Raw genomic sequence first — 24,428 nt, forward strand, 5'->3', positions numbered from 1 at the left:
TAAATTCTAAACATATATATATATATATATATATATATATATATATATATGCGTATCTGTAACTGAATAGAAAATATTTAAACTTTAACAAACAAAATAAAATTACTTATAATTATTATTATGTAAAGTATATAGTAAGAGAAAATGGTAAACTGCAGAAATTACAAAAGTAGTAGTTGTAATAATACTTGTAATATTTTGTCAAGTTATTTCAATTTTCATTTTACTCACTACAATGTAAATACAATTTAGAAATGACATATGCAATTTTATATTATTATATATTGTATATACATGTATATATAGTGTATATATATATACACTATAAATATACACATGTATATATGTGTGTGTGCGTATATATATATACATACATACATACATACATACATACATACATACAATATATATGTATATATGCATATATTAGGTCTATTGAAAAATTCGTTCCTATATAAATTTTGCACTAATAAAATGAAAAGCGAACGAATTTTTTGATTAACTTAATATAAAAATATATTAGTTTACGATATATAATAATTTCTAATTGAAATAGGCATACAATATTGAAAAATCATATTCACTGTCGGAGTCTTTCATTAATTTTACTTCTAGTCGCTATTTTTAATCTGTTTCAATACTTAAAGTTATACAGAGAGATAAATAGAAAGAAAGAGCACATTAGCTACAAACACAGTATTACTTTCTTTATAATAATTTTAATAATGGCAATATTAATTTTGCATATATTTGTATAAGAAAAAGGTAATGAACACAACCAAGAATATCCTAAGAGTAAATATATTAATATATAAGTTAACAAGACTGCGATGTGATTGTTATCACTATTATTATTAGGCATAAATATAATTCTATAGGCAATGCTTGTTATAAAATATATATAGTAAATTTAATTACAAGAATGACAAATATTTATATCATCGCACATAAACCTCGATTAATTTCAACATAACTTATAAATATCCGTAGCATTGTAAAGTAAATTTTTCATTTTTGTTACAGTAATTGCTTAAATGCTTTTACTGAGCATAAATTCTATTGTAAACTCTAAAGAAGAGATCATATATCACAAATAAAGAAGTTGTAAAACAATCCTTATTTTACAAGTTAATTTTTATAAAATACATTATATACTGCTCAAGGTATAGTATTATTGGACTGTTCGATAAGTTCGTAAGAATTTTTACGAAAAGTCCAAACAATATATTCCATAATTAACTACAGTTTTATTTAATAATGTAGTAGCCGTTTTTTTTTCGATGACCTGTCATTTTTGAGGTAACTTCATAAGTCCGTCTCCTCCCAGAATTTCCCAGAATCTTTTCCCAGAATTTCTCTTTGATTGAAAAACCGCTGCACGTGATTTCTACAGCTGTTAAAGATGACAAATTTTTTTGCATTATAGAAATTTTGTAAACGACATAACAAATGAAGGGGATACGAAGGGTGATTTTAATATATTATGTAATAAATAACACAAAAGGGATTTTTAATCACTGAATGATTCTTTTTAGAATTTTATAAGCAATTAATATCTCTAAATATAAAAAATAATGCTCAGATATAACGTACACATATAAAATAAATTTTATATAATCTTCAAGTCGTTATTTTTTTAACCATATTTGTGTATGATTTCCCATTAAACAATGCCTCTGGATATATATATATATGTATATATGTATGTGAGTAATTATGAGTAAGTTTCCAATACTAGAACAACATTCGTAAAAATTATACTGTAAGTGATACTGATAAAAGTAGACGAAACAAAATTCATCAATTTTTGTTATTGTTTTCACTTCATGGGGTTTTCCGCAAAATAAGATTATATTTTCTTTGAAAAAGAGTTATATTTCATGATGTAATATCGTACAAATCTGTTAATAAAACATTTATTATTATATTATTTATGTATAATTTTGTATATATATTGCCATAATACTAAAAACGAATTAAATAAATATTACAATTTATATTAACACTATAACATATTATACGTGATTATATATATATATATATATACACACACAAGATATATATATATATCTTACGATGTAAATATAAATCATAATACCATCGCAGTGTCATATATGCCTACCATTTTACATTACTGAGAACTATGTACATATAGACACTTAGCTTTATACAGATTACTTATCACTTAGTCTTCAAATATATATGCATACATATATATGTACGAATATATAAATATATATGTATATATATACACATATACCTACAATTTTTGTGTATATATGCATCATTATCAAAATAATTAACTTCAAAAATTACTATCGATCACAAAGGTTTTGCTCTGATTGATATAATAGTAAATCTCCGACTAGCACTTTATTTACCAGCTAAATAAAATATAATTTTAAATACTAGCGCAGATATTAATAACATTTTATGTAACATTCAAAATAACATTTTATGTAACATGTAAAATTCGATATTAATACAAAAGTTATAAGATATGTAAAGATATGCAAAGAATCGAAAAAATTATTTTTGAAAAATGATTCGCTACTGTCATTCATTACTCATTGAAAAAAGTAACACGTTATTATTACTCAAGAAGCAACGAGCCGTTATATATATATAAATTCAGTTTTCTCTAAATTCTCAAATTTAGGAGACTTTTTCAAAATAAAAGTAGCGATTATGTTCAATATTGTTACCTAAAAAATACGATGACTAAATAATTACTGAAAAACTACTTCGTAATTGTAATGTGTTACTTTTCCAACTCTGCGTAAAATATAATATTAATATATAAAAATATTAAAATAAATGAAATATCTAATTGTTTTTTGTTATTCTATATAATTCGATTTCTATATAATAATTCGATTAGGCACATTACGTAGATAATAATAACGTTATGAAAGTCGCATTATAACTATCAAAACGTCAAGATAACTTATTTTTTTCGAGTTCGTAATTTCTTATAAGAACTATTCAAATATATAATTATGAATTTCATGTTTCATTGACTTTGAGTAAAATTGAAAAATAAATTTTTTTCCTTGTCTGCGATATTTTTTTCAAACATGTTATTCTGATCGTTCTGGTAAAAATAGATCATTAATCGTCGATAGCTCTAATGTTAAGGCTCAAGATCTTATACAAAATTTTTACCGATGTTATTATTAATAAAGCGCGAGTCAACAATGATGCCAGTCTTTACCAATTTTTACATTTATAAAGAATATCTCCAATATATAAAAATTTTAAAGATACATTACAATTAGCAAAATGAGAATGAGATGAGAAAGGGCTGAAATAGGAACTTAAGCAGTATATGATAATGTTGATTCTCTTGACCTTTCCATTTGCGTTCCATTTGCGTTTTTATTTTCACTGTAAATTTCTAATCGAACGTTTTTAATGAGATTTCCTTATATTTCCACATTTCGTACAAACGTGGAAAAAATTTTGACAATATTATTCCTCGGAAAAACTCCATAGAACGTTAAAATACTGTGTCAACAAGACAGAAGAATTTGGTTCACCTTCTATTGAGTTTGCACCATAATGCACTGGCGGTTAAAAGATGCATCAATACTCCTATGCCAAGAATCAGTACTAAATTATTCACTACGTTTACTTCATTTATGTCCATCTCTATAAGAAACTTAACGGGTTTCTTGAAGTGACAGTATAAGTCGTCGCATTTCAATTCTGTTCTATCGAATCCATACATAGTGTACACTAGGCTCTGAAAACTTGCTCGAAAATATGATATGTAGAACATCCAGCGGAAGAAAAGTGGAGTATCCATATAACGAATGCAGAAGCCAAAGACAGAGAACAATACCGCAAGTATAGGACCAATAAATACTGCGATCTGTAAAAGAATACAAATTCAAGAATACAAAATTCAACATTTTTAAATTTATATTTCAATGTAATTAATCTAAAAACTATTAATCTCCATTTTTCAGTAAATTATACACTTATATCTCATACATATATATAATTTTTAAAACCAAACATTTAGATATATAAATTAAAATTAGTTTTTTTAGAATTAATAAATTAATAAACTTGTAAAAGTACAAATTCGTATATAACTATACGCAAACTTATAAATGTCTAATTATATAGTATATTTGTGAATCCATCAGATTACCGACCGCATAGACTTGCGATCTATTATTTACACACGTTGCTGCAAACACTTTTGTTAATTTGTAAATTTATCAACGTGTATCAACATGTAGAATTCTAGATCCCAAAGTTATACGACTAATTTCAAGGAGGAAAATATCCATACATATAAAATGCCAAATTTACCTTAACAGGTGTAGTAGCACCAATGAAGAAACCCCATGCTTGTGCTGTTAAACTAGCAGCTATGCTGATTACCATGAATGAAATTATGCGTTGTGTCTCCACGGGTTGACCAGTCAACCAGTAACTCACAGTCAAGTATGTTGCCGCGCATGCCGCTTGGAAAGGTATTTCGATAAGTAATATACTGATATAATATGGTGCTAGCCGGTACCAATGGTTAAAGTGCTCCCTTGTGAGAATTTGCATCTCCAATGGAACTGAAACAAATAGAATCTCAATATATATAACAAAAATCGCAACTTCCCTTTGGGTTTATATGTGATAAATGCTATTAACGTAGTAACATATACTATTGTATGAACATTTTATTTTATATCTATGCAAATACCTACACACAGCAAATACATACATACGCTTGCTTGTAATATAATAAATTGTTATATAAATATTACTTATATATGTATTTAAAGATGTACTACTATCAAGTAAGCATAAACTAATTTTTTAATTTTTTATTTGATAGACTGATTACGATATTTGAATGTATTATAAATACAAAAACGTAAAAAGTCTGAATAAATCTATCTATCTAAATAAATACGTAAATAATCTTTTAATATTTATCGTTGTAGAGTTATAGAATTTATCAAATATTAAGTAACGTTATAGGTCATTTCATCATTTAATCGAAATCATATATTAATGCTTATTTCGATATCCGTGTATAAATATGTTACTAATATGTGCTAAGACAATAGTCATGCTTTGTCACTCTCTAGACACTCTAGTACTCTAGACTCTAGACATTCTAAACACTCTAGAAAATTTAATCGCACTATAAAAAAGATATCTCGGCACACGTTTCCTTGACCTATATTTCAACATAATGACCAAGCACGAAATATTGCAACGTGTGAGCCATTATATATGAAGCAACGATCGCAGGTAATTACTATTGACCAACGTCATTTCAAAAGACAGCGAAATTGGCGACGATATTTTTTAGATAGCTGCAATGACAGACACTCCATATGGTTAATCAAATTGGCAAGTAAATCAAAATATATAAGCTAAATAAATAGTGAGATCATAGCAAAATTCGATTTTATTATGACAAATTATATGAAATTGCGAGATGAAGCAAACCGGTGAAATCTGACAGTAGATTGACGGCAGAAAGCAAGCAGGATCTAGAATATACTTCATTCAAATACAATGGAACGACGGATCTTGCTCGGTTTCTGTCATCAGTCTGTCGTCATACTCTGGTCAGATTCTATTATATTTTTGCTAGTAAGCTGATGAGTCTGTAACAGACACTACATAAAATCTATTTTTGCGTTTGGCTATCTAGGAAACATTTGATTGTATGAATTAAATACACAGACACATGCAAACACACACACAAACATAATTATATGCAGTAGGAAAAATTATTCAATACTTCTGATACATATTTATATAATATTTATATTATTGCAATTACATATAATTGCACATTATTATGTTATTGCGATTCACATTTCAATCTTAGTGGCCTTGATATTAATAATTGCACGTTATTAGCATGCTATTGCAGTCAGATGAAAACATTTTAGAAAAAATTCAATTATGAGAAGAGATAAAAAAACACATTATCATGACAATTATGGAAATGATCTATTATTGTAAACATATCTATTATATGTATGACACGTTGTAATATTCTCTTAAGTTTTACGTAATAATCTTTTTAAGATTTATCGTCTCTTTTCTTAATAATAAATCCGTGAAATGATAATAATAAAATTAAGTATTTGTAATATTTGTAGTATTGCACAATTATAAATTATTCATAGATAGGAAACAACTATATATAGGAATAGGAAACAATTATATACTTCTAGATGTAACGGCAAGTTGTCCTTCGAATATTGATAATAAACTGCGCATAATCGAATATTTATTTAAACAATTTGATTCACTTAGATACTTACAAGCAAGGGTAACCGCCATTTTTCCGGTATAGACGAGAAGTAGCAATGACCCATATAGATAAACATAATTTGCTAGGACACCATTAGCTCGATAACCACTTCCCATGTATAGATAACCGAAGATTACGCCGATTAATAGATGACAGAGCAATCGCGCCAACAACAATGCATAATCTCTTTTCAAGCATAACAATTGCCTTTTGTATAAAAGATAACATTGCGTTAGATATCCGGCAGGTGATGGCGAGTCTTTTACATTTTTTGCTGAAATTATACGTATAAAGATAAGCGTCAATTCCATTTTTTTGGAGAAGTAGATCTTTCGACGAAATGTAATATATTACTTTCCCCGCGAAAATAAAATAAAAACTACGGAGATGAGAAAATTGTTTAAGATTTGCACATTAACGAACTAAGATCACTTTAGAAATTTGCTAAAATAAATTTTTCAAAAAACAACTTTTCTGTTCATTCTATGTTAAAAAAAAATTGATTTTTATATATTAATATGAATAACAAATCAATATAAATTTTATTATAATCAAAAATATTCACACATACACATATAAATCACTATATAAAATATTTTGGAACTCTGTTGTATATTTATGATACTTATACAGGTTGCGTGAAAAGTTCGCGGAGCGAAACTGAAATAAAGAATACCAAATTCTAAAAATGATTTTATTCAATATAGTCTCCATTAACTTCAATACACTTGGCCCAATGGCTCTCCAATAATTTTATTCCATCACGGAAGTGTGTTTCTGGAAGATCTGTGAAATATGCCTCTACGGCAGCTTCTTCATTTGACAAAAAATGCTTTCCACAGAGGAATTGTTTCAGATTTCGGAACAGATAGAGTTCGCTGGGTGCCAAATCTGGCGAATACGGTGGATGACCAAGCAATTTGTACTTCAATTCATTGAATTTAGACATTGACAAAACACTTGTGTGAGCAGGTGCGTTATTTTGGTGAAAAATGATCTGTTTGTGCTGCAAACCAGGTCTTTTCTCACGAATTTTTGCGTCCAATTGATCCAAAAGGTTACAATAATATTCAGAGTTAATTGCTTTACCTTTTTCCAGATAGTCAATTAACAAAAGTCTCATCCATAGTTATAAAACGACGCACAAAATCGGTTTTATTCTTCTTAAAACGATCCAAATAACGCTGAGAAATTTGCTTTCGAGCGAGTTTTTGTTGAATTGTTAACGTTAGCGGCACCACTTTTCCAAACACCTTTTTCATTTGTAATTCTTTATGCAAAATATGTCGTACCCGTTCATCTGAAATGCCTATGGCATATGAACAATTTCACGCGTAGTCACACTTGGATCTTCAGAAACAATAACATGTATTTGCTCAATGATTTCTGATGTTGATGCGCTTTTTGGACGTCCACTGCGTGGATCATCTTTAATGCTTGTACGACCACGTTGAAACTCAAGTGCCCATTTATAAACCATTGTTTTTGAAGTAGATTCCCTTAACACATTTACCATCTCGGAATGAATTTACATTGCCTTTAAACCTTTTTTAACAAAGAACTCAATCACTGCACGCTGTTTCAAATTTTCCATTGCAAACAAATATACTGACACGTCAACTTCAATTGGGTTGTAAACACAGAAAGAATTGACAGATGGAAATGAAACCTAACCTAGGTTCATGTGAAGAGTGATTCTATATAATTCATATATTCTATATGACTACAATTTATAATTCTACCGTTTATTTATAGATGCCGCTCCGCGAACTTTTCACGCAACCTGTATAAATTAAGCCAGCGGCACATGGTGCTTGTTTCGTGCTGGATTGCTTGCTGGATGAAAATACTGCGTTCTAATTGGTGCATTTCCATCCATCTTCGGAAATGTACCAATCACAATGCAATATTTTCATCCAGCAAGCAATCCAGCACGAAAACAAGCACCGTGTGCCGCTGGCTTTAGACATATGGTCTGTTCTTTTCAGCTACACTGCGGAACCAGTGCAATAAGTTAGAATGAGACAACTATATTTTTTCTCACTTTAACTTATTGCACCAGTTCAGTAGTGCAGCTAAAAAGAACAGACCAATATACACGAATATGGCTGCGTTCCGAAATTCACTGCCAGTACTGAAAATACACAGTTTGTGTCACGTATACTATAGATTTTCAATGCTGGCAGTGAATATCGGAACGCAGTCTATGTAAGCATTGTTGACCTGTAGATTTGTCGAGCATCTTTATTATTCAAGATATTGTGTGTACTCGAACATATAATTTTCGTGGACAACTTAGAATTTTATGAGAAATTTGAGATGAAAATAAAATATCTAAAAAAAAAAAGTAAAAGAGCTTACTTCTTTTAGGCAGCGCTGTAGTAAAAACAGTTGATTTCTGATTATCCTGGATCGTCTGTGCTGCATCTATCAGCTTGTCGAGAGTAATGCCGTATTCTCCAATTGCCACTTCGAGAACTGAAACAAATATAAGGATTAACTTTCATTTAAGAATTAACTTACAAATTCTAAAATTTGATGTTTTTATGTAACGATGATGTATTTTATAAAATCGTAAAACTTGTAACTACTAAATACATTTAAATAGAGTCGTGGCAATAAAAAATAAATTATATTTTAAATTTAATTTATTCAAAAGAACTATCTCTCTGGCGGGTTAATGAATATTTTGCATTCTAGCAATTTAAAAGATATTCCGTGTACAATTTCATCTTTGAAAAATGATCTTTACAGAAAATGAATATAATTTGTTTAAACTTCTTATGCATTTGCAGGTTAACATCAATAACAATACGGGCGAATAGATAGTACTCTGTGCTATCTGTTATCTAATGGTAGTTTATGTTTAAATTATTTTACTTACGGAAATCTGCTGGATTATGATAAGGTGGGCAATTGGCACCGATGGAGGCCAAATGCGGCAACAAAGAACTGATTGTACCTTTATATATACAATAACCATTAGCCACTACGTATAAAGCATCAAACATCTCGAGGACCAAAGCACTTGGTTGATGAATCGTACAAATTATCGTACGTCTTTCTACTTCAGCCAATCGTTTCATGAGTGCAACGCATTGGCTGCACGAGGAGGAATCTAAACCTGAAAAAGCCGTATCTATTAAGGCAACAACGATCTCTCATGTATATAATTTTCAAATAAAATGATTCTTCTACCTTAAAATTGTTCAATATGAATAAATTTTCTTTCGCGTGGGATGTATGATGAAACTACAAAGAACGACATTGATATCTTTCAAACGTTTTTTCCTTGAATACTTTGAACTTTACTTTCTTTTACATTATTTCTGGGGAAATTGTTGAATCGATATTATGTGCTGGGGAGATCGTTAAATCGATATTATATCAATATGAAAATTAGTCGCAACACTTTTTGCAATGCAAATGTCCATAATAGATTTGCATGTGTCCGAAGTATTAAGCAAACATAGTCGAGACTGAAAATGGAATGAAGTAAATGGAAATACATATCGTAGATTGCGACATGTGATTGCGAGATCTTGCGACTTCACTGTTGCTCATTACAGGACAGAATATTACAACACAACACAGAACAGAACACAGTCACGCGACTTTTTCTGCCGTATAATCCAATGCAAAAAACACAACCCATTTATTACAGAGTATTAGATTGTCATCATAAATGACCGATTATCGATAACTATTATTAATAAGTATTAAAAAATATCTCTTCGGGTGAATGCGCATGCAAAGGAACAGACGTGAATTTGGACGTGTACTATAATGAGACGCTTCTAGTTAATTATAGTTAATTATACAAATTAACCGTTCTAATGTACCGTTCTAATAATTAATTCAATCAAGTTCTAAATAGGTCCAACCGATTCCTCGGAGTAAGAAAACTATCTTTAGTTTTATTCTACATACTTTACGATATTGTTTGTATAGTTATTGTGTCTGATTATTTTTAATATGTTGTTATACTTTTTGTATAATATGATTTCCTTTTATATTAATTATTTTCATTTATTAGGGAGAATAAGGAAAAATTAAAGAATTTGTAGACATCATTTGTGATAAAATTTTAGTTACAGACATGATAAATGTTAGTATTTACATTACTTACCAGTTGTCGGCTCATCGAGAAATAATACTGAAGGATTGGTTAGGAGTTCCAAAGCCATGTCGAGTCGTTTCTTTTGACCTCCTGACAATTTTCCGCATAATGTGTCGTAACAATACGTCAGTCCTAACATTTCCAATAGTTTTAAAACCTTATTAAACAAAAATAAAAAACATGAGTAAAATAAATTGGAGAATGAAATCAGAAAATAATTATAAAACAAAAAGTGAACGAGACGTCGTTAGATATCAATAATATAATTATAAAGCAAAATGGATTTTTTATATTTAAATAAAATCGATCAAATTTTGTTCTTAAACAGATTTTTCAAAATGACTTTTACTTCAATGAAAAATGAAAAAAAAATATCCAACTTTTTATATAATCAATCTCGTTGTTGTAGATAGTCGATTGTAATAAACCTGTGAATGCTTATAAGCGGAGCTTATTGAACAACCAAGTTTTAAATGAGCTGCTACAGTCATAGCCTCTCCCACGGTGATTTTCGCTCTGAGAACGCTGTTTTGTTGTATATAACACGAACTTCTTTTCCATCGTTCGCTATAAGGTAATCGAGTTTCGCCGTTAACTAGAATTTCTCCGCTTGCACCGCTTACTCTGTAACATTTGATGTTGATATTTTTAAACGAATAAATATAATAATTATAATTTAATATACTCATCGTACAGAAAGTATCAAAAAGAACTTAAGAGATATCATATAAATTAAGTAACAAACAAGAGAAGAAATTTATGTCTTGTATGAATGGATACATTCAATGGATCTGTCTCTAAAAATATAAAACACCGACATTAAAGTTTGATATATTAATGACATAAATTATATTATTTATTATTATAAAAGAAATATATCATCCAGATGTGACTAGTTTGTTGACGTTTTCTATATCTTTTCTTTCTATATATATCTTTTATGTATGTTTATCAGTATTTGCAGCACATTTTTAATATTCAATAGATGCAAAAAAGTAACGATAAAAAATTAATTTTAAAGTTTCCGTTTGTACGTAACAAATGAGAAGACGCGCAATATCGCGCTATTTATAAATTATATGCTTTATATTCAGATTCAATTTAAATTCACAGTACACACACACACAAAAAAGATAAGATTTTAATCTCATACAACAAATTGTAAGTAGAAGTAGTACATTAGAAATCCAACACTAAGTATCTTATCTAAAATTAATTCTTAATGATATTTAAAGTCGAATCATTTATCAAATATCATTACAGATATCATTATTGCACGCACTTTACAAAATTAAATCATATCTTTTAATTATTACTCACGTGAAACCGGCAAGAACATTCAGTAATGTCGATTTCCCGGCTCCAGAAGGCCCCATTATAGCCGATAATTCTCCGGCTTTAAACTCGCCGCTAACACCATGCAAAATTTCTTTCTCGTCTGTAACAAAAACATTATTCGCAATTGTCATTGTGATATGGATATTTCACCTGATGTTACATTGTTAGCTTGCTTAACATTTGAAGCAACATTATTCAACTTTATAGTCCGATTTACGTGAAATATGTGCGAGTTGACAAAGATAAAAAAATACGTGCATATTATATAATAATTTTACGAGATTAAGATTCAATTATTATTATATATAACCAATGCAGTTTGGTATATTATATAAAAAATATATATTTATATTGCATAAATACAAAATTTTGATGAACTTTGTGACACAAAAATGGACGAAGTAATTTTATTAAAAATGATTTATAACATTCTACTAAGTAATCGCCATTGTTTTCTATTATTTTTAGTATGTTGTACATCTATATATATAACTGGATTAGTCGTCACATCTTTAACAAATTCATGTAAACTTTTGCACTTACCCAATATATCGCGACATTAATCTTAATTATTTTTATATCTTAATTCAATTATTATATAATTATCAGCAATGCAGACAGAAACCGAGACGATATTATTCGTCTTGAATTTTGTAAGCAATAGCATTTTCTGATAACCGTTACTTGCGACATTAAATAGAGCAAGAGTTTGGTGTCAAGTTTAAAGGCTGATATCAAGTTTAAATGATCTGAAACGATTTTTTCTGTTACTTTTTAATAATACCGAGAGCAATGTGCACGAATAACAGGAACTACTTCAGATAGCATTTCTAGAGCAACCCGATTATTCCTTTCAACTTTGCATATGTTCATCCAGACCTTGAACCGCTTTTATGATAAATTATTACCGATAATAAGCAAGGCTTATTATTTCCCTGCGACGTACATGCCGCGTATGTTGCGAAATATATGAGAGCAACTACAACACTATCCAAAGTACTCATTGTATTGTCGCATTGCTGTTACTTCAAGATAAGTTATTAGAAAAGATATTGAATTATGCTACACTTCTCAATCACGTTTTATATAATACTTATGTAATTACGATGGGTGTATGATGTCCAATTATAAACATTAATGACACATGATAATGAACAGCATTCGTTTACCCAGCTTCCACATGTGTTTAGTGCAGCATGTATTGATATATGTATCAAATGTACATTTGATTTTACACAGAAACGCAGCAAATGAGATGCTCAACGAAACAAATACAAATGGCGAAAGCAATTTCTGCGGAAACTTAGTATCATAATAGTGCTAATACTCTACTACAGAGACGGCAAAAGCAAGTGTCATTCTTAATTCGCCTGTCCACTTTAATTGTATGGGCAAATTTGATTTTGCAATGTATTACATATTATATTTGAAGAAATTTGGAAAAAAGTTATCGGATTTGCATTTTCCTCTCTAATTAGTTCGTGCGTTTTGCTTTCAAGAAATAAATTCCCTTCGCAGAATTGTACTTCGCAGAAATATAAGATTGTTCATATTATTATTCAGCGCATGCTTACCAGCTTGAGGTATATTTGCTGGCAAACGCATCACGTATGATTAATAAATGTTACGTATTATTAATTCAAGTCGCAAATGCTCATATATTTCTAAGAGGTGAATTCACTGTATAGATTCGTATTTGAAAAAAAAAAAAGAAAAAAACAAGTGTTTCATATTTACTCATATTTATTGAAACTTATGCTTCAATACACATGAGCTGAAACTAAATTTACTTCATTCTCCCTTCATGGAATGTAAATTAGTGCACAGGCATAATGACACATCTATAAAAACTTTATTCAAAAGAGAAAAGGGGCAAGATGAATTGTTATGCAATTGATTCCACTGTCCAAGTGAAGGCACACATCTTTCGTCTGAATATTATTATCAATGACGCACATGTTCCTTTCTTGCATTATGATTAGTACAACATAGCCTCATAGCGGATGTGGTTTTAACACGTAATCTCGAGTTATACACTCGACATAGTAATTCATCTAAATGACACAAAAAAAAATTATTATACGCTTGTATCAAGGTAAAATAAATTGAAATATCACGGCATATTATAATGACGTGATTAAGTACCATTATCATTTATTGCCCATTTATACGTACAATATTGAAAAAATTGAAATGTCATGGTAAAATGTAGATAAATGGACAGAAAAACTGGATTTTAATAATTACTGAATGTATTTATAAATAAATAAAATCACCCAAGCCGTTACATTATGCAAATGTAAAGATTTGTCTGTAGAATAAAATATGATTATTACGATTGTTAACATATGTATGAAACGTGTGTAATAAAATGGTTCTTAAGCGGAAAGCAATTATTTCTTTAATTATTTCTTTACACTTTAAAGGTTAGTCTAATCGTTACTAAAGTAATGCACTTCATGTTTAATCGATTTCTAATGGATGTTTTTACTATTATTTAAATACTAGATTATACCAGTTTCTAAGAATGACCTAATTATTATGTTGTTTAATTCATTTCATTGATTTAAGCACTAGTATTATTAAGATGATTTCCTTATCCATAATATTTCTAAATAATATAACTTTTATATGTTATGTTTTTAAAATATAGCGCGATACTTTCTCCGTTTAAAACTTTCTTCGTCTCTGCGGTAGGACCGTGTTTCAAATACTTTCTCTGAAAGTACGTCACACTAATCCTATAATACACGGTTATTATTAAACACTATTATTAATACGGCTTATTATTAAACCCTATTATTAAAATAATCGTCTCGCTTAAATAACTGATGATATGTGCATATGCATATAACAATTCTTCTGCAACATGTTCTGCAATAATTTCTGCAATATGTTCTGGCAAAATCTTAACCGGTTAAAAATGTTAATTTATTCAACACGTTTCTGCTCTCACAGTAATTTTTGTCATGTTTTAGCCAATGAAAATTTCTCGTTATCGTTGAGTGAACTATGAGCACCTAGAAATGACAATCTACTTTCACTTACGTATAATTATTATTCATAAACATTGATTTTTCTATTGTGACTGCATTTGCTCTCATTTATTTAGCATTCATTTGCATGATAATGTACATAAGATATATCATACGTATATAAAATATTTATAACATATGTCCTATATACGACGTATTTAATGTTTCAAAATATATAAAGATATTTTTCAAAAAGAGATTTTTCTAAAATACAAAAAATGCAAATTATATGCACGATATGATTTCTAATGAATGAATGATGAATGATTTTTGATATAATGTCTTGCTGGTACGTCTGTATCATCTATTATGAGATATTAAAACTAATAAAAACATACACAAACAAATATTGTTGTTTATTGGTACTCACAGACTGTGAACTTGCATAGGTTCCATTCCTTAATGTGATAACGTACGTCACTGAAAGACAAGTTGACTTCTGGTCTCTTCGGAAAGGAGTGTTTCTCTTGTAGGAAATAATTATTGTTGCTCATCATTGCCGGATTTCTTACGTCATCTTGACTGCTACGATCGAATTGGCAACAGTTCAAAGATGATCGTGACGGCGAGCAGTGCGACGGAGTGGCCATCATGAATAAAAATGCGATGCAAATGCTTGTTGGCAAGCGAACTGACGCAAAAACGGTCACAACGATCTTAGATATTATTCGACAAAAGTACGTTTAAATTCATGAGTGCATGTTTTTGTGGTATTGTATCATTCAATTATATAATATTTCTTATGTTTGTTCGTTGTTCAACAATCGCTTTTGCATGACTTAACACTGCGTCAGTCTGAAATAAAAAAAAATAAATAGGAAATAAAAAGGAGAGGATAGAAATAAAAAGGAAAATGTTTCGAAAATTATTATAATTTTTCAATTATAACACATAACTGAAATCAAGAGAAAATATTTTTACACCCAGTTTTTATATTTATGTAGTAATGTATTGGGTGAGTGCAAAAGTTCGTGCGGAGTTTCAATAGATGGAGTTATAAGCGTCGTAAAGTGTTGTCATTAATACTTCCATCTACATATTATATAACGTTGGAAAGGTGACGTCTTCAGCTGTTATTAAAAAAAAAATCATTTGTTTTCATACAAACTGCTTCGAGAAATATCACTTTAAAAATGAGTATCGATAAGGTGCATTTACGGCATGTTATGCTTTACGAGTTTCGGAAGGGAATAAACGTTGCCGCAGCCGTAAAAAACATTCAGGATGTTTATCAGGATGAAGCACCAGCTAAACGAACTGTGGAAAAATGGTTTGCTAAATTTCGGCGCGGAGAATTTAACCTTGAAGACGAGCCACGCTCTGGTCGACCTTCTGACATTGATGACGATGTTTTGCGTACTTTAGTGCTCAATAATCCGCGAATTTCAATAGAAGAAGTTGCTACAGCACTAAACGTTGACCGATCAACCGCTTTTCGGCGTTTAAAAAAGATGGGATTCGATTTGAAGCTCGATATATGGGTGCCCCATTTGCTGACCGAGAAGAACAAAATCAAGCGAATTTCTGCAGCCGTTTCTTTACTCGGGCGGCTCAATAACGAGTCGTTTTTGGATCGACTAGTGACGGGCGATGAGAAATGGGTCCTCTACAACAATGTTCAGCGCAAACGGACATGGAAACAATCAGGTGAGCATGGTGACGCAATGCCAAAGGCCAGTTTGCACCCGATGAAGGTGATGCTCTCTGTTTGGTGGGATTGCAAGGGCATAATCTATTTCGAGCTTCTCCCCGCTGGCGAAACGATTGATTCGGACAAGTACTGTCGCCAATTAACCAATCTGAATCGAGAAATAAAAGAGAAACGTCCGATTTTGTCAAATCGCAAGGGAGTCGTCTTTCATCACGACAACGCCAGACCACACGTTTCGAAAAAGACGCTGCGCAAACTGAAGAGCCTGAAATGGGATGTCTTAACGCATCCACCGTATTCTCCTGATATCGCACCATCTGACTATCACTTGTTCCAGTCATTGCAAAATTATTTAAATGGAAAAAACTTTGACTCTTTGGAAGCCTTAAAAAACGGCGTCTCTTCGTTCTTCGAATCTAAACTGCGCAGTTTTTATGATCGAGGCATCCGTATGCTGCCAGAACGTTGGGAAAAGATTATAGAAAACGATGGAGAATATATCATTGATTGAATAAAGATTTTTGTTTGCCTAATCACTGTGTGACTTTTACTCACAAACTCCGCACGAACTTTTGCACTCACCCAATATATAAAAAGAACAAATTATATGTAATATTTTTAATTTTAGTAAATTTAATTTTAGTAAATGGACTACGTTCAATTGATGAGCATGCGAAAAATTTTACAAGGGTGCTACGGATGCCCGAAAGAAAGAAAATATCATTATTTGTCTTCATCATTTTATATAACATGTCTGCAATTATCTCTGACAATTGATAACTAACGGGACATTTTCAAATCTTGTCTTTCTTTTTCTGAATCACAACCAAGCTATTGGCTTTAAATAGCTATGAAAACAAAATAGCCTACTGTATCATTTTTCTTTTATTATATCACAAAATTTATACGTCTCATTAATTTATTCATTTATATACCGCTGATGAAACCAACGGTTAATTAATTTGTTAATCGAGAATGTTCGGACACGTGTATTCTTAATTAACATATAACAAAAGCGAACACATATATGTAAAACATCTCTAACTTTTCCATAATGCGAATATATTGATGCACAATAGAAAATTACAAATACATTCGACATGACGCTTGTATTTCAAACAATCTATATCTCATTTAAAAACATCACAATATTTTACTATATTTGCACATAAAGCACGTGTAAATATTATGAGCCTTCGAATTATCATAATGTATTATTTTGTATTCACGAGAAACAGAGAACAATCGTAAGAACTAGTCTATCGTAAGAATTTACCTTAAATTGTTAAGTATAATTATATCCATTATAAACATTATGTCCATTCGAAATTACATATCAACAAGAAATATAAAATATATAAAAAAAAAGAAGTAATATGCACATTAGTTTTTTTCGATCGGATGTTGTAAAAGTCTTACAGGAAAGTGCAAAGGTTATTAGCAATTTATCAGACTGATATTCATACCGCGTATTGCTAATACACGTAAAAGCAACATACATATGTACATACTGGCAGCGACATGCGAATAAAATTTTCAAACTGATCACTTTTTTACCAAAAAAATGGCGAGCATAAAAATATCTTATCTTGCGGGTAACGCTTGATTTTGCGGAGAACATCGCATATTTGCAAAATAATTGTAATGAAATAAAAATACGTAATGATAAATTCGACGGACAACTGTTCTATTTAATGTTCATATGTTCGATAATAAAATAAAAAAAGCGGTATCGGAAATAAATAAAATTGTGATTCAGTTATTGTAACTATCACTCTGACTTCACGAACGAAAAATATAATCTTGCGCAAAAACGATGTAACGACAGTGTTATCAGTTACAAGGCTACAGAAACAGGACGATATATCATGTTTAATTTAACATTAAACTATGAGAACGCGCGCGGCTTGGTTGAAAGTCCATCTTAATTTAAGTTCTGCGATTTAAACGTGTACATGAGATGAGATATGCTGCGATTTAAATTTCGGACTTATGCGATTCCGAAATGAGAAAGTTAATAGCGTTTTCGGCTTGAAATATAAATGTCGAAAATTAACATGAATGAACTAAAAGTTAATACAGATCGTTAGCTTAAGCTGATGCGATATTCGGAGAGTAACGTGTTTTCGTTGAATATGCATCAAGGATAACACTGGATAATAAAGATCCCCCAATGCGAATTCCAATTATAGTCATTCCAAGATATTAATTTATATAAGAATAATAAAAAAGAAAAAAATAAGTTGAGTAAAGAATAATATAATAAATTCGAAACTGGTAGTATAAACTGGTAGGTTTTATAGCTCTTTTTGAGTGCCAATTATTTCTAAATCGGAAGCAAATCACACGTTCGTATATCATTGTGATGGACGGGATTATTTAAAATACATAGAGTTTGAAGTATTTGAATAACCTGTAATTCTCATGAAACATGTTTTCGAGTTAAATATATGCAAAGCCAAATTTATGCGAAATCTCCCTCTCTTCCATTCATTTATACTTTTGTTTGTCTGCATAATTTGACGACTTTTAGTTTCGTTTCATAGTTATTATGTTCCAAAATAACGTATAAGAATTATATCGTATATCTAGCCTTCTATCATTATCGTGGAAAAGTACGCAGACAAGCCGTATCTGTTCTAAAAGTTCCGATTTCTATATACGAACGTATGTAACAGCCGTCGGCAATTGCACACAATAAAATCATGTATTCATACATTGTCACTGAAGAATCCCGTATACCACGATATTTGCAACGAGCAAAAGTATTAGAATATTCTAAGTAAAAAACATCTCGATATATTAGAAATATTCGAAGTAGAAATTCGAATATGTTTTATTCAATGTTTATGATCAGTAGTTATATACAGGGTGTCCCATTTTAATCCGGCTGGCTGAATAAAATTCGAGGATATTTTCCAGAAAAAAATGTCAGACAAATGTTACTCAGTTCTAAGGGGGACATTCGATGCCATCAACAATTTTGACCTCGGGTGAAGGGTTCAAGGTCATTCAAGGTCAACTTTTTTTTCTTAAATAGGAACCTCTATTTTTCACATCGGCAATCGATTCTACGTAAAAAAAAAAATGAAACTTTTGTCTGAAGCATTTTTTTTATAACGCAAACTAATTTCACTTATTCAGCCTCCAAAATTGAAATTTTCAAACTTTCTGAATTTTTTACTCGAGAATGGTGGGGTTTGGGGGGAAATTGCAGAAGACAAAAAGTTCTTGGAATGCTGCAAGGAATTCACTCGAATTTTCGCATAGTTGATCGTGCACTTTTTTCGAGGTACCTCCTGACAGGTAGAACATTGGCGGAAAAAAGTGCACGATCAACTATGCGAAAATTCGAGTGAATTCCTTGCAGCATTCCAAGAACTTTTTGTCTTTTGCAATTTCCCCCCAAACCTCACCATTCTCGAGTAAAAAATTCAGAAAGTTTGAAAATTTCAATTTTGGAGGCTGAATAAGTGAAATTAGTTTGCGTTATAAAAAAAAAATGCTTCAGACAAAAGTTTCATTTTTTTTTTACGTAGAATCGATTGCCGATGTGAAAAATAGAGGTTCCCATTTAAGAAAAAAAAGTTGACCTTGAATGACCTTGAACCCTTCACCCGAGGTCAAAATTGTTGATGGCATCGAATGTCCCCCTTAGAACTGAGCAACATTTGTCTGACATTTTTTTCTGGAAAATATCATCCTCGAATTTTATTCAGCCGGCCGGATTAAAATGGGACACCCTATATAATCGGGGCAAGTTTTATTCAGCGAATGACAGATTCAGATAACATTTGTACTTCGCAATTTTAATCTCGGACTTTTAAACGCAATTTCGCATCACGCTCTCATGACTCTGGTATTCATCCGATTGAATCTGGTATTACTCCAATAAAAAAAAATATAGTCTTATCGACAAATAATCTTATTTTGCAAGCTATCTACATTTATGTCAATATTCCAAACTACGAGAATGATTTGTCAACTGCATAAAACCTATATGATCTCATATTTATAGCATTTTTCTTTTTTATCTATATTTACTAAATGCGAGTCTATTAGAATTTATAAATTGTTCACGAATTGATATATTCCATTATTTTTGTTACGTTTATTATATTAATATATACCCAAACAATCCGATCATCCTTATTTACGTACTATTAAAAAATATCGTGCGATAACATTTTATATACAAGAAAATGTTTGATTAAAATTAGAGTAAAGTAAATTAGAAGAGAGACGTTCTTTGTAGAGCTTCCTATCGATTAGCATAAAGACTAAGGAAGCAAACACACAAAATTATTCTACTTAATATGATATGAATATCAGTTTTATTGGCACACTTCTCTCCCATTACTTTGTCTCCGATTTCGTCTTACTTGTCGCTTTATAATATTCAATAAATTGATAAGATGCATACAAGATATATAAGATGCGTTTCAATCTTTCTCATATAGTTTTACAATTTATTATTTCTAATTTTTTCTATGATTTATATCATTTTCTGGTGTATTGAATTAAATAAAATCAAATCAATTAAATAAAATGCACAAATTGGATGCACAAACTAATAATTTAATGTGTTTAATCAATTTAGAATTTGATCTGAGACAATATAAAAGATTTAGCCATATTGATCGCAAATTTATTATTGTCTCTTCTTTTTTTCATAATTTGTTTCCTGTCCACAGAATTTGTTGGAAATATAAAACCGTAATAAATCCTAATATTTAATATCTTATCTAATGGCAAGTTAATTTTGGATCAATAAAATAGTTGATTAAAGATTAAAAATTAATAAATAAAATTTCAACGAATTAAGTGATAATATATAAATATTTTGAAGGCATAACTATCCAATCATGTCGCAAATATTAATATTGAATATTCAAAATCAGCAAAATTCGTGCACAGCAACAAATATATAAGTAGGAAATATATTAAATCCTTTTCTAGATATTGAATATGAGAGATTTCAACATTTATTAATTTAATTTTATAATTACATGTATTTAACTGATAGCTTTACCAGAGTTCTACGAAATGCAAAATTGATATACTAAAAAAACTTTGGAAAAATATTTTAAATATGTCAATATTTTTTTATGTAATAACTGACTTGCTAAATATTCAGGTTATCTAAATATTATATGAAAAAATTATATATCAACAAGATTAAGAGAAAAACATATAAAAAGCCGTATATATAGCCGTAAGGACACGAAATAACTATGAGACAAGCATGACTCACAATGAAAATTAGTCGGTTCAACGGGTGGAATGGCGAGTTTTGTTTGCTCTTATCGTTCCGCGATAGCTGTGGAGGTTAACTTTTAAATACAAGCAGAGACAATACAAAGACTTTATTCTACGTCATTATATCACATTGACAATTAGTAATTATTGGTAAATGAAATTTAAAATGATAGAAATTTAAAATGATAGAAATTAAAGATCGAATTCTTATTTTGTGAAACATTATACCATTGTATGTAAAATATTATATATGAAATGACTATATGAGGTAGCGTTATATATGAAAAAACTCGGTAGTAGGCTAATGTATAATTGATAAAATTATGTCAATTTGAAAAAAAGAGAGTTGTGTAAAGAAAGAAAGACAGGCGTAGGTGCAAATAAGCGTGTACACACGCGAGAACTGTCCTACTTTCACAAAACGCTAACAAAATGAAACGTAAGCATGTGTGCTCTTTCTTTAGACGAGAAGTTTATCGGTCTGAATTATAGTGATGTATATAATCATTGTACGTATATAATCAACATATTGAAACATCTGACGGAAAATATACGATGAAAAATTATTAATGAAAAACTAGTAATGAAAAAATTTATCATCATTAACTATCGCATACGAGCACGATAAATGATTAAGCAATCTTGATGGCTGTTAGATGATGATGCACTTAAATACATCCATAATGTTTAACATATTAACATAATATTAATATATCGTTTCGTATTAGCATAGTTAATAATATAATTTAGCATTTTTATTTTACGGAAAAAAAATAGTCGAAGTCTCTTTGTAAATCCGCATCAAATAATATCAGAATTCACGCTTATACTACTTTATAAAACACGAATTAAATAGTGAATAGTAATATGTGAATAGTAAATGTACATTGATTCGTTGACGAGTGAATATAATTTACAAAACAATATGACGTCAAATATACAAGTCACACAATACATCGAAGTAATCAAAATTATTTTATCATTTGGGTAAAATACCGAGACTATATATATATATATGATTGTAATTTGATCTTGTCGGTTAACCCTCGATAATCATATTATTCTGAATAATTGGAGAATTACGTTTAATTAATAATTAAACATTTCAATAGTTTAAGAATTAAATGTAAGAAAAAATATGAATTTTTTTATTAAAGATTAAGATATATTAAACTAGAAAGAAATATATGTAATATTTGAAGAACTGATTGTATGATACCGTTACACATGTGCGGAAACTCTATTGCTTTCAGTACGGTAATAATAGATCACTATTACTTATGATTCAACATTACAGTACATTAATTGATTCAATGTCACAGAAAAATAACCGCCATATCACTGCAATTGCACTAGGAAAATTGCGCTAGGTTATGCTAACATTGGATTAATGCTCAGTGAAATAACAAAACTATGTGGAATATTCTGTTGCGACAAAACATTCGATTTTCATTTCATTCCTTCTTCATTGTAGCAAAAGAGAACGTGACCAGAACGCAATCATACATTCCTAGATCGAGACACAATGGAACAATCTCCATTATGGTCGATTCATTTCCGGCCTACAAATGATTTAAATGCGAAATATATCCATCGAATATAATCACCACATATACGCGAGCAAATTAATCGAAATGTTAACGAAAACACACCGGATGCCGGAGCGCAAATATACTAAAAGTGCACGTAACACGAAAATGATCGATCTTTCAAACAGAGTTCAAGTAGAACAGAAAATCACGATGACGAGAAGATAACCGAATCATGATGAAAAAATGAATTTTCCTCATCATTTTAACATCACCGTGATTTGCCATTCTATCTGGAAATATTCCTTTCGCTTGACATTCACGAAAGAGAGCACCGATCAACGCATCAACTTTCTGTACACCGAACATACAAATTGACCGCTGCTGTCTATACGAGCACAATCGATACGACCGCAATTCGCATAGTAGACAGAAAATAGATACCTGTATTACGTACTTACTAACTGCGGTGTAGATCGATCCGTTGTACAGGCGAGTGATTCCAAGCTGCAGTTTGTCGTCCCGACCACAGTATGCGACCGTCACGGCTGAAAGCTCACCGACGACTGCCAACACGCTTTCACGAGCGTCGCATTATAGCATGTAGGTTGTGAGCCGTGAGCCGCATTGTGGCTCGCTCTGGCAAGCCAGTCTCCCAGTGTACATTATCTTCAAATATCTCTTTACTTCTTTCTATATTGTTAACAAGAGTTACAACATAAATATGTAAAAATATACAAAATAAATATGTAAACTAATGCATGTAATCTTTCCGAGAAGTTCGTATACACAACTGCTCACCTTTCAGCCATTTTTCTACGATACATACACTACATACGATAGTGTAGCTAACTTCATACAGTTCGGATGCTCGAGAGATTTAAATCGAAAATTTAAATCGCTGCCAATAACTGATTAGAATCTATATCTGAATTTACACGACCCTGCATTAAACGATATATCGTTGATATAGCCAAACACTCGAATCGATTCGATCCTTTTTTCCGAACCGTCTGGAATTGTTGTTTCTACTTCAGACTATTCGATAATACAATCGATGAGGATGAGATCGTATCATTCATTGAAGTCTGAAGTTATATACATACGCTACGGAATGGCGTATGGGGAAACCTTATTCGCCCGGAGCCAATATTGAACTGAACTGAACTGATTATATACATACGCTCGTACATATACCTTCACTGCA

At 30.4% G+C, this 24,428-nt stretch overlaps 1 protein-coding gene across 4 annotated transcripts; it reads right to left on the reverse strand.

Moving 5' to 3' along the window:
• Positions 1-3,535: 3,535 nt before the first annotated feature.
• On the reverse strand, positions 3,536-24,412 carry LOC105181803 (ATP-binding cassette sub-family G member 4). Of its 4 annotated transcripts, none has more exons than XM_025302487.1 (11): positions 24,023-24,412; positions 23,679-23,914; positions 15,153-15,413; positions 11,730-11,847; positions 10,838-11,033; positions 10,419-10,566; positions 9,174-9,413; positions 8,651-8,767; positions 6,300-6,563; positions 4,324-4,580; positions 3,536-3,874 (listed from the first exon to the last, which is right to left on the reverse strand). In XM_025302487.1, the coding sequence occupies exons 3-11, from the start codon at positions 15,373-15,375 to the stop codon at positions 3,536-3,538; spliced, it is 1,902 nt and encodes a 633-aa protein (XP_025158272.1). In that variant the 5' UTR covers positions 15,376-15,413; positions 23,679-23,914; positions 24,023-24,412. The 4 variants fall into 4 exon arrangements, with proteins under 4 accessions (XP_025158272.1, XP_025158273.1, XP_025158274.1 ...); XM_025302488.1 differs by having other exon boundaries at positions 15,153-15,307; positions 23,683-23,914; positions 24,023-24,411; XM_025302489.1 differs by lacking the exon at positions 15,153-15,413 and having other exon boundaries at positions 24,023-24,409.
• Between the last annotated feature and the right edge of the window lie 16 nt (positions 24,413-24,428).

This window comes from Harpegnathos saltator, unplaced genomic scaffold (genome assembly GCF_003227715.2).
Source record: "Harpegnathos saltator strain DR-91 unplaced genomic scaffold, Hsal_v8.6 scaffold498, whole genome shotgun sequence".
NCBI lineage: Eukaryota > Metazoa > Arthropoda > Insecta > Hymenoptera > Formicidae > Harpegnathos > Harpegnathos saltator.